This window comes from Ambystoma mexicanum, chromosome 9 (genome assembly GCF_040938575.1).
Source record: "Ambystoma mexicanum isolate Mex_15411 chromosome 9, UKY_AmexF1_1, whole genome shotgun sequence".
NCBI lineage: Eukaryota > Metazoa > Chordata > Amphibia > Caudata > Ambystomatidae > Ambystoma > Ambystoma mexicanum.
Genome location: NC_090931.1, coordinates 130,454,846 through 130,467,137, shown reverse-complemented (window position 1 = coordinate 130,467,137; position 12,292 = coordinate 130,454,846). Strand labels below are relative to the sequence as shown.

The following is a 12,292-nucleotide window of genomic DNA, read 5'->3' as shown; positions in this document are numbered from 1 at the left end:
TGCCATTTCACCGGGCTCGCTCTCTGTCTGTTCTATTATATGGTGGAGTCTCCTATGGTTGTCGTTAATGTTCCTTCCAGGGACATATCCGGTTTGATCAGGGTGTACGAGTTTGTCGATTACCCTTTTTTGCCTTTTCACCAGTCCTCTGTAAGGATTTTGCTGTCCTGGTTTGATAGGGGTCTGTCTGTCACGCAGTCTGTGTTTGGTTTACCGGGTTTCAGAAGCGGGACAATCGCTATTCTCTCAGGGATTTCGGCAGCCTTCCCCTTTCAAACGCCTCATTTAGCATGGTCAGCAGGAGGGGCGGAAGTACTTCCTGCCTATACATTTTATAAAATTCACTGGGGAGCCCGTCTGACCCTGGGGCCTTATAGGTGGGAAAGTGCAGGACCACTGTCTCAAGTTCCTCTAATGTGATTGGGGCTTCAAGGTTTTCCCTTTCCTCCTCATTTAACTTAGGCAATCCTATCTCCTCCAATGTTTCCAAAGTCTCCCGCCCTGCTTCCTCCCCTTTATCTTCATAGAGGAGTTTGTAGAATCTAAGGAACCCCTCTCGTTCACTCCCTGCTGGGCGTTCCAGATCTGCCCTTCTCCCATTATCTCTCCGATTACCGTTCTCTGTGTCATTTTTATATAGCATTGCTAGCAGGCTCCCAGTTTTGTCTCCCCTGCATGTTGTCTTTCAATATATTTCTTATAATTCAATTTGCACAGACGTTCCCCAGAGCTCCCTGTTGGCTTGCTGTAACTGGCTCACTTGTTCGGCATCCTCCTGTGAGGTGCCCCCTTTCTGCATCATTGCTTCTAGTTTCTTCTTAGTCTCATGCAGTTCTCGCTCTATACCCCCTTGGAGCCCACTAGATTTAGATATGGCTGCACCTCTTACTACCACTTTGAACGCCTCCCAGAGTTTCTTTCGACTTCACACTCCCTGTGTTAGTGTCAAAGTACTCGATAATTTCCTCCCTTAAGTCCTCCCGGAATGCCGAGTCCCGTAGGGCTTCGGCTCCAAGTCTCCATGTTGGAATCCTTGCTCTGGGGGGCTGGTGTCTCCACTCCACCACCAAGGGGGAGTGGTCTGATAGCGTTCTTGCCTTATATTCTGAACCCACCATTTCGCCCACGAGTTCGGAGGCGGCAAACATATAGTCCAATCTCGTGTATAGGTTTTGAGGGGCTGCGTAGTGTGAGTAGTGCCCATCATTCGGGTGTTGCTACCTCCAGATGCCCTCTAACCCAAAGTCTATCAACAAAGCCTGTAGGGCTTTTGCGGCGGGGGTGGGCTTATCGAATTTCGTATCGGACCTATTTTGGGATATAACGTGCAGTTGAAACCCCCCCCCCGCCCAAATGATCACACCTCCAGGGGGGGCCAACTTTGCCATATAAGGTCCTAAAGTAGGCCGCAGTGTCATGGTTGGGGGCATAGGTGTTTATAATGCTCAATTCTCTATTTTCCAGCAGCCCCCGGATTACAACCATCCTCCCGTCTGGCTCCACCGTAGCTTGGAGCATCCTGAAACGGCACGTGAGGTGCTACCCAGGTGACCACCCCCCTGGCATAAGCTGAATATGTCGCTCCCACGGTGGTCCCTCTCCACTTTTTCCTGACCTTCTCAGGTTTGTCTTTAGTGAGGTGGGTTTCCTTTAATGCTATGTCCACTTTCTGCCTCCTCAGATACAACATTACCTTGTTCCTCTTCAGGTAGCTGTTAAGACCCCTCACGTTCCAAATTACGATTTTGAGACTTCCCGTAGCCATCCGTGTTTTGTTCCCCTTCCCCCCTCCATCTTTTCCTCCCTCAAACTTATTTTGGCATGAGTATGGGCTTGTTCCCCGTCTAAAGTCTATGTTAACTCCCCCCACTCCCAGTCCCCCCAACTTTATTCACAAGACACATTCCCTCCCCACCCCCCACCCATCCCATTCCATTCCCAAGCTCCATCCCTGGATCTCAGGCTCTCCCGCATTTGGTGCTATCTCGGGTTGCCGAGATCAGGAACCCAGCAGGGTGATACCGATCTATCGGTATCCTGACTAATCTATATCCGGGGGTGTGATAGCGAATTCCGTGGGGCTCCTGCGATTTACTTTATATCTCCTTACCTCAGTTTACTTATCAATGCAGCCCATGTAGCCAAAGGCCCAGCTGCCCACGCCCTTATATTCAAGTCCCAATGTCTGAGTCTGCGGCACTTTAAGTACCGCAGACTGTGTTACTTATCTGCGCCGCCTTCCTTCTGGGTGCCGGTATCCAATGGGCAGTTCTGCGTGGCCAACCAATCTGATGCCTCTTCTGGAGTGTCGAAGAACAGTGCTCTGTTTTGATGGTATACCTTCAGTTTCGCAGGGTACATTAGCATGTACTTATAGCCTGCTTCCTGCAACAGTCTTTTCACTGCACCATAGTTCAAGCGCCGTCTCTGTACCATCAGTGTATAATCCGGGTATGCCGTGATTTTCGTTGACGCCCTTTGCATCGTTCCTCCTTTCTGAAAAAATTCCAGAATTCTCTCCCTGTCTCGATAGTTCAGGATTTTGGCAATAATTGGCCTTGGTGGGGACCCTGGTAGTGGCCTCTGCGTTAAGGCCCCGTGTGCCCGTTCCACTGCAAATCCTTGGGTCAACACCACTCCCGTTATTTCCTGCAGCAGCATTGTTTCGATGAAGTCGGTGGGGTTTGGTCCCTCTGCTCCTTCCGGTAGTCCCACAATGCGTATATAGTTTCTCCGGGCACGTCCCTCTGCTTTTTCGGCCCTATTTTCCAGGTTACCCATGCGTTCTAGGATGTGGATCTCTGATTTGGTGGACGCGCATGCAGCTGTGTTCGGGGACATCTCTTTTTCGCGTTCCGCCAGCGTTCTGACGTCTTGCCCGAGGAGATTCACCTCTTCCTGTCCTGCACCCACTTTAAGTTCTAGTGCGGCCTTTAGTTCGACCATGGCCAATTCCAGTTTAGTGTCCCATGCAAGTTTCAGGTCTGCAATTTCTTCCAGGATCTGCTGGTTTTTATGCCCTTCGGCGGTGTCTGTGGCTGGGGTCTTTTCCTTAATTCTGGCCCCTTCTGACGTTTTCGGTGTTCTTGCATATTCCTCCAGCTTGGGTCGTTTGCCCTTCCCCTTGGTCTGCTTATTCGCCATCTGTGCGTCGCCTTGTGTTTCCAGCATGTGCTCAGAAATGTGGTTTTTGGCGCCTCAGGGATAGTCTGTGCTTGGGCATATTGCCCTCAGGGGGCTGTAGTGAAAGTTCTCGTGCACTCTGTCGTGACACGAATGGATTATGTTCTCCCACATCTTTGACCGCTGCTGTTTCTTCCTATATGCACTCTCTGGCTCTTAGTGGGGCCTCTCGCCGTCTGCACATCCTGGGGCCTGTGTTAGTGTTACTGCAGGCCCTATGGGCACCAACCTTGGTATGGCTTGCCACTTCACGCGGTGTCTCTGCTGCCGTGATTACCAGAGGCCTCTTTGCATGTCCCTTGGAACTATTAAATGCCCATCCCGCTCTACTGCTGCTGAGTCTTGGGCTCATGTGGTGCCCGGTGCCGTGAAATCATGTAGGTGTGGGCCCGCAGCCTGGTATTGGCTTATAGCTTGCCCGCTGCTGTTCTTTACTTTTATCACCTCACGAGCGCCCTGGGTGAAGCAGCCCCTTGCGCAATCCAATTTCCTGTCCTGCCCTCATGCATTCGCCACTACGGTCCTTCCTCTCGCCATTGTTGTGTATTATTGTGCTCCCTTACACACTGGGTCTCACTGTGCCCGGCTCCTTTGTCAATCACCATCCAGTAGTCTGGGCAGTGTTGTGATGTGCTTGCGGCAGTTACGCTCCTCCTTCTGTTATGGCACATCAGTGGGCCATGGCCATTTCTTGTCCCCTGCGCCCGTCTCCCATTACTGCCTGCCATGTAACGGGTCCAGCTTTTGTTGCTGTATATGACGATTCGCTGGGGGTTTTGAGTTGAGTATGGCAGTTTGCAACTGATTTCAATGTTCAAGTCTCAGGGTGTGGGTCAACCCTCCCATCTGGGGTATTAATAATGAGCAGCACACAGTGATTACAGGGGCGTGTTAGGGCTATTACCTCCTATCTGAGTGGGCAATCTCCCTCACATATGCTTGAACAATGAGCTGGTATCCGTCTCCGTGGAACACTGGTTTGGTGCGTCATTTATGTAGAGTGCTCCCTCTTCCGTGCAGAGTGGCAAGGAAACGTTTATGTTCTCGTTTCCCACTGTGGGATGCAGCTCCCTGGGCTCCTCTTCCACCGCATGTATGCCGCTGGCCACTTCCAGCCACCCTTGTGAGATTATGAGTGTGGGATTAATTTGAGTCAGCAACATCGGCTTTTCCTGCCAGCCCAACGCGGCTCACTCGCCGGTGTGCCTTTCTTACAACAATGTCTCATGTGCTCAGACGTGTTGGCTGTGCACGTTCTCTGAATCCATCAGGGGCTGGTGCTGCAGACCAGGTCTCTTCTCATCTCCGTCAGGGAGAATATTTAAGGTTGACCTCTTTTCGTCCTGGTCAGTGCTGCACTCTTACAGGCGGATCGTAGCAGGGAGTGTTGTGTCCCTCCCTCTGTCCTTTGCCCGGATGCTGTCGTGGGGCTGAGGGCACGGACCTCTTCACCGCTATGTTATGCTCCCTTGATAACGTTGCCTGCAGCCCTCCATAACGCGGATATTGTCACACTGGTTATCCGGTACGCCGGCACTCTGCGTCCTCTGCATGCTCTTATCTTGCTGCGGTGGACCTACTTCGTTCCGCAGCTGTCCCTCGCCATCTCGGGGCCTGTCGAGCAGCTCAAATCTGACGTAGATGCGAATGAATTTGCCTTTTGGTTCATTGCGCGCAGCACCTCTCCCTGCTACGTAATGTTTTTTCTGCGTGGTCCTTTGTTTCAGCATCCACCATTTTGTCGTGCTTCAAGGATCGGGCTCGTCGGACTTTCGTTTAGTGAATGCTGGCCCTTCGCACCACGGATCATTCCTTTTTTGCGCTTATGTGCCCGTGATATTCATGTATCCGTGGTTGTTGGTTAGTTGTGCTTGGCAGGTTTGAAGCAAGATTGCTTCACAGGATAAATGACGGCTCTGCATGAGCCATTCGGGAACACGACCTCTCACGCAGCCATGTAGCCACACCCCCCCCCCCCCGCTTCTGAGAACCTTGTACTTCTGAGAACCTTGGCAGAGACTTTACTGTTTACTACAAGAACTGCTCTTTCCTATCCAAGACACTAGCCCATTGACTTTGGCCTAGGCCTACTGAACTGAATCCAGTCCTCTGGTGAACTGAAACTATTTGCACTGCCTAAGAAAGTATTTGTGATCTATTCTATTAACTTGTGCCTTTTGGTCCCATTCAAAGTAACAGAAATGCCATTTGCTCCTATTTCAGGGGAGCCTAATTTACTCAAACTTATTGGTTTGGTATTGAAGTATATGTGTGTATATTTCCTCCTTCTAGTGAATGTTTTCTAAATGACTGTGTAATAAATTAATAAGTGTTTTACCAAGAAACCTTGAGTGTAAGGGACTACTTGAACCATTGTGATTGTAAGACCTCTGTGTAACATCCTTGTACTGCTCACATTCCCTCTTGAGATAAACCTGGCTGCTCAGCTCGTTACCACAAACTGTGTAGTACAGACTTATACCAAAGGTTGGTTTTTGCTTACACCTGTAGTCCTAATTGTATATGGTGGTCCAGAGGGTACTGCATGCATTTCTGCCTAAAACCAGGTCACCCTTAGAGCTACACTGGGAAGGAATGCTAAGTAAGATTTCATATTAGTGATAAATCTTCCAGACCTGTGTAAACCCAGAACTTTTTGCTTGGACTTTGTAACTATTTTTCCTTGTCCATTAGTGAGGGGGAATATTTTTACCCACTCACCTAGTTTTATACTCTTTTTATGGGTGACATTTGTATGTCTCCCCACAGTGTAAGGTTGGATTTATAGTGTGCTATAGCTTTTGGGCTTAGGCTAGGTTCCCCCTTTAGGCTCCCCTGTTAATTTCTCCTTCATGTACTTGGGTGAACTACTGTTCCGAAGTATCAAAGAGGGATTTTCATCCACGCTACAATTTATAAAAGTGAGCCAGCACACCCCACCTTATGTGGAGTTCTGGAGGATACAATGTATCCCCTTTCTTACTTACCAGTTAACATTGTGTTACAATTGCGAGTTTACATGAATGGCTGGCATTGGTTTTACCTTTACGACTTACTCTTTATCACTCGCAGGCTGTTAATTTAGCCTCGGTAATGCACAGAAGGGCCACCATTTTGCTATAATGGTAGGCTCTTTTTTCGCCATTTCTTGTGTGCTTGCAGTTTGAGGTCTTCCCCGACTATTCTAGGCAGGAACAACCTCAGTGGAAGTTTTGTCTTTGGTGCAAATCCTTTGCAATCCTTGCCCAGGCTCCAGAGTGTCTGGAAAGGCAGGAAGCGAGGGAGGATTCCAACACTCTGCAGTCCTTTGTCTTTCACCTTGCCTGAAAGGAACAAACTCCCAGGGACAGGATTGGACAGGCAAACCGCCCCTTGCTGTAAAATGCAGGGAGAGAATGTAGAAATGTGCTTTAGTTCCTGATAAATACTCTGAATTGGGAAGCTGCTGACAAGTCAAACACCGGAGCTGAAACCGAAGAGGAAGATGAAGAAACAACGGCCCTAGTGATTTCCAGCGCCCGGAGAGCCTGCTCTGTAACCGGAGCCTGCTGTCAACCTTCCTTCCAATTGACCTGGGGGTCCACTAGACTCAAGATGACCTGCATTTTGAGACACCCCTTGTCGTGCTGTGACCTTGTGGGACTGCAATACCCCAATGCCCTGGGACCTCGAGCCATTGTGCGATGTACGGCCTTCCAAACTCCGAATCGCGTTGGTGGCATCGTGCTGTAACTCGAGAGACTGGATACGAGTCCAGAAAGTACCAGAGTAATGGACCCGCGAGAAAATGACGAGAATCTGTCCACCTTCTCCTGGCTCCTGAAAAGGGCGCTCAAACCACAAAGCTGCATCCAGCCGCGAAGAAACTCTTTCTTGGAGCCTTGATCCCTGCTGCAAAATGCCTTCCAGCGTGCTGTATTCATGACAAAGAATTAATCAGCCAGGTTTTTGGCTGCAGATCTTGAAGACATCCTGCTGCAAACTCTTCTTCTATGCTGAGGTACTACTTACCGTAAGCCTTTTGTGATTCCTATAAAGCTTTGGGGGCGATGCATGCGATTGGGAGTCCACTCATCCAGTTCACCCAGGCCCATTGCTGGAATCCCTCTCTAGGGTGGCTTCTCTGAAGTCCCTGGATCCTAACTAACTCTAAAGTGAACTACTTACTTGTTTTGAGGAGACTTCCTCAGGAACTGACTATTCCTGCAACTGAACCCTCTCACCACGCCTGCAGCTGGCACCTAGACCACCAGGGTCCCCTCTTCTGCCTCGAAGGTAAATCATGCAATAGACTAGGGAAAGACTGGATAAGAAAAGGAATCGGTCTTGAAAAGTATAAGTGTTCAAAAGTTACTTAGTTGTGAAAGAATTGGTTTGGTAACTGTCCCTCTGAGATATGAGCAGTTACACATGTTCTTACTATCCTTTGAGTGTGTTTGCCATTTTCATAAAAGTATATACAAGGTTGTTTTACTCACCTGTGAATGGGGTACTCCACATCCCAAAAGTAATGCTGTTGGCTTCACCCAACTATTTCTTTCAGAATAGAAGTGTATACGTTTAACAATTGTGTCTTGCTTCCCCTGACCTGCTGTATAACCTGTCGAGAATAAGTCTGCCTTGGGATTTACCTACCTGGAATAGCTGTGTGCCATTCTGAATAAGTGTACTGTGGGTTTAGCTGACCTTGATCTGCCTGGTGCAATCCTAAAAAGTGTTTGCTTACCTTAGTCTGTGTTGCACTAATCTGAAAAAACAATTGTAATAGTTTATTACACCATTAGGTCTTACACCCCTAGTATAACTGAATGTTGTCCTGAATGTAGGTAGGGTTTTACTAACCTGGGCCTGCCTTGTGTCATCCTAAAATAAATTAGAGTTATTACTTACCTTAATCTGTGTTCCACTGATCCGAAAAGCAACTGCAATAGTTTATTACAACATTAGGTTTTACTCGCCTAGTGGAACTGAGGGATTTATCCTGAATGTAGTTATAGGTTTATAATGTTCCATGAATGTGTGTTCCACTAGTCAAAAAAGTATCCTGTTAACAGGGTTGGTTTACTAAGTGATTTCTTAACTGAGTGTAACTGCATGATCTATGTTAAGTCATTTATAAAGTGCCTGTACAAGTGATTCTAGGTGCAACAAGACAAGGGGGATGGGGAGGAACAGAGGGAGGACAAAACAACTATCTTACTAGGCCTTGTGTCATTCAGATCGCAGGGAGGGGGACAAGTGCTGGGGAGATGGGGGAAGGGAAAAGTGCAGTTAACTCAATAAGTGCTGCCGGAGGGTGGCTCATAAGTGTAGAGAGAACAGGGGACTATATGGTTGCGGATACAGGCCCTTGGGTGCTGGCAGAGCCCAGGGCAGTGAGAGGGCAACTGGAGATGCAGGGGCCGGGGCCAGAGTTTCAGTGGGAAGCCAGGTGACCAGTGTGCCGAGCACTCAGGGACTTCAGCATGGCAGAGAAGAGAGAAAGCGGAAGCAAAAGGTCTTTAGTTGCTTCCGGAACCGGAGGTGGTTCTGCTCAGGTTTGGGAGAGGCAAGGAGGCTGGTCCAAAGGGAGGCCCCAGCTGAGGAAAGATCTACCCCCACTCTCTGCTTAGAGAAGCGTCCAACCCACAGAGAGTTGGAGGTGGATGAGCGGAGGGCTCAAGAAGGAAGAGGTTTAGCAAAAGAAAGTTGGAGGTAGTGCAGTCCCACGCCCCAGAAAGCCTTGTGTTTGAGGCAAAGGGTCTTGAACTTGATCCTTGTAGCCACAGGGAGCCAGTGGAGAGATTTCATAGCTGGAAAGATACGATGGGCCCGAGGCCAAGGACACGTCTTGCAGTCCTGTTATGGATAAGTTGTATAGGTCAAAGAGTAGAGACAGGCAGATTTAGAAAGAGGCTGTTGCAATAGTCCAGCCTAGAGAGTACCAGGGCTCTGGGGACAGTGAGCTTCTGGGGGAAGTGAGAAAAGGCAGAACCCCTCTGAGGAGGTGCAGCTGACAGTGTGACTTCTTAGAGACACCAGAGATGAGAGGAGAAGAGAGAAGGAGAGGCTGGAGTCGAAGATGACACCAAGATTCTTAACCTCACAGGAAGAAAGAGGTCGTAGGGTGGGCAGCCAGAGAGAGGTGTCCCGATGAGGAGGATCTCAGTCTTAACTGACAGGGTTTATTACCCTTCAAATACTGACTATTCAAAAAGTATATGCAACCTGGTTTTACTCCACAAGAATAGCTGATTGCATTCTGAATGTGCAATAGGTTTGACTCGCCTTGAACTGCTATTCTTAATGGATAATTTGTGAATGAATAATTTGTGTTGTATACCTTAAGTATTGAGTTGGTATTTATGATTGCGTTTATATGACATGCTACAGTACATGTTTCTCAAGGATTTATCTGGGCCTACTTGTATTTAAATAAACCTGTTTTTCAGTGTTTCTTTGGACCATATGTATGCTACAACCAAGCTACAGCCCTCTCTCGCTGCCAAGATAAGCCTGGCTGTTCAGTCTATGCTACCAAATGTTCTCAGGTGGTACAGCCTTATACTAAGAGTGCATTTATGTACTGCTTGCTTCAGATGTATGGTTTTATAAAGCCCTTAGCTGGATGTTACAAAAACTGCCCTAACATGGATCACCCATTGTACTCCAACCCTGCCTTAGGGCACTGGTCGTTTGGGTAACCTAACACCCTGATTCTCTTGCCTTTGTAAAACTAACTTTGCTTACCTGTAATATTGAAAGACTCCTGCGGGCTCTGACATACTGAACCTTCACCCTACTTTCCCGCCTTTCCTGTTCCACCCCTGGCCACTGGTGGTCCAGTGACCCAGCTGAACACTGAGATACTCAAGTAAGATCAGGTTGGACTCATTAAGACAGGCTGGAATAAAGTTAATTTATAACATTTTAGAACAGCTTGCATATAGGTTTCAGATGGTTTTATTAAGTGATTTGTTACTACAAATGCTATTCTAGAGTTACTGCAACTGTGGCTTTCTATCCATAGAATAAAAAATGATCTTGTATTATTCTACTATTTTAAAGTACTTGACTTGTGAATTATCCCCTCTGCCTTAGTGTATATAATAAGTTTTAGGTTTTTCTTGGACTACGTATGCTCAGCTCTTTGGCCCTCCCTCCTTACACTAAGCCTGGCTGCTCGCAATTCGACCAAACCCTTGTTTTGTTCAGGCCAAACCTACTAGTGTAACCCTGTTCACCCAACGTGAACTTTCATAGGTTCTGTCCCAGGCAGTAACTTGTGTAAAACTCCCCAACAGCCAAGAAAGAGCATGCCTTTATTCAGAAATGTCCAACCCGAGAAGCAGGGAAGAAGGCCTAAAAAGAAGGTGGTACAAAGAACAGGTCTTTTACCACGAGGAACAGCCATTTTGAGAACATTGTTTTCAATAAAGCATTATCACTGTAAAAAATAAAACTGCAGGGCTGTGCATTGGGAAAACGAATGATTTACTGCCACCACCCTGTTCAGTGAACATCACAAAAAGGAACACAAAGTGCCCCTGTAGCACTGCACAGAAGGGATTGTGTGCTGCACTGTAAACATAAATGTGGTCGTCTTTATGGCTACCAGTGCAGAGAATGTCTAGCAAGAGCACCCCTTACCAAGTAAATGAAGCAGATGAGTGGGACGAAAGGGCCACACATCCCAAGAATTAGTTTAAATGCAGAAGATAAACAGATTATGCTTGGGGCTTCACCGAAGACCATGGAGAAATGTTGCAAAAAGAAAAACACCTTTTAACAGGTAAAAACCAGTGGTAGGGATTTCTAGTCCCACCATTGACAAAACAATCAAAAATCAAATGCAAACAAAACCACTCACCTGAAATTCATGTGGTCGTAATTTGCCCTCTCGTGCCTTGGATGCCAAAGAAACCACATCACTGTTAATGGAGGCCAGTCCCTTTATGTGTGCGTTAAAGACTATAGGAGTTATGAGACCAGCAGGAGTGCTCACTGCAACGCTTATATCCACTACATGGTGTCTGCAGGAAAACAAAGGGGAAATGAAGATTAATACATTACAATGAAAACAAAGTACAATTCTAACATAATTTGATTGAACAGACTGTATGCAGGCAGCCTAAACAGTTTAACAGTGCATTCCTAGTACTCTCATAGAAGCCTTTGCCTTTGCTGGACTTGAAAAGCAAGCCCCGATTGTGTTGCTGCATCAGTGTCCTGGCTTCTTCAGCAGCAGTTCCTCAGTTGCAGAGCAGGTACGACGGCCATATATACATATCAGACAAGTGCGGTGACTAACGGCCAAGAAGCAACTTTACTTCTGCACCTCTGATCTACAATAGAACTGTCTGTCCAATCAGTCTTGGTGGCAGTATAATCTCTAAAATAGGCCATACCTGGTTATGTTGCCCCCGTGATGTCAAGGCAGTGTGTATTAATGGCTAGCCTGGCTGCTTCCACTAACCTAGTGAGACAATAGTCAGGAGCTACCTCCACTAATTCCCAGGAAGGAAGGTTAACACCTTCCCTCAAAGACAAGACCTCTCTACAGGAGATTGCCTGGGAGTCTTTGCTTCAAAGGCAGCACTGACAAAGCCAGCCTCACACTGGGGTGTTGCTCACCAAAGGGCATTTGAGGTCAGCAGGAGTGGTAAAGGGACAGACTTGGTTGAGATGGAAAGTGACATCATGAGGAGGAGTTTCATCATCTTGGTTTTCAGTTTGGGCTCTCCTTTCCTGTGCCCATCCACTCACTGCAGGACAAGGATGGCATGAGGCAAGGATCACTTGTGAAACAAACCGGGATTGGTCTCCTTGCAGCAGGCTTGCTTTGGCTTAATCCCCAGTGTTGGGGAGAATTCTCAGAAATGTGGTAATTCCCTTCTACCTTAGAGACCCCCAGATCTTTTTTCTGGACTTTAGGACCTTTCCTCTCTCGTAATTTTAATGTGATTTATTCTCTGTGTTTCATTTGACTTTGGAGTCTGACAAGGTCCATAGGGATCATCTTTACATTGCGTCACCCAGCACCTTCAGTGCAGTCGCACAGGGAAATCTCTTAGATTTTCCAAAGGTTTAAATAACTTTGCTTGGATAAACTACTGCTTCCAAGAGGAGT

At 47.5% G+C, this 12,292-nt stretch overlaps 1 protein-coding gene across 2 annotated transcripts in view; it reads right to left on the bottom strand.

Moving 5' to 3' along the window:
* Nucleotides 1-12,292, bottom strand: part of DLAT (dihydrolipoamide S-acetyltransferase) — a 328,535-nt gene that overhangs the window by 42,850 nt on the left and 273,393 nt on the right. For both annotated transcript variants that reach the window (XM_069614289.1, XM_069614290.1), the window contains one exon: nucleotides 11,033-11,195. In XM_069614289.1, coding sequence (XP_069470390.1) covers nucleotides 11,033-11,195 — 163 coding nt within the window. The remainder of the gene's footprint in view (nucleotides 1-11,032; nucleotides 11,196-12,292) is intronic.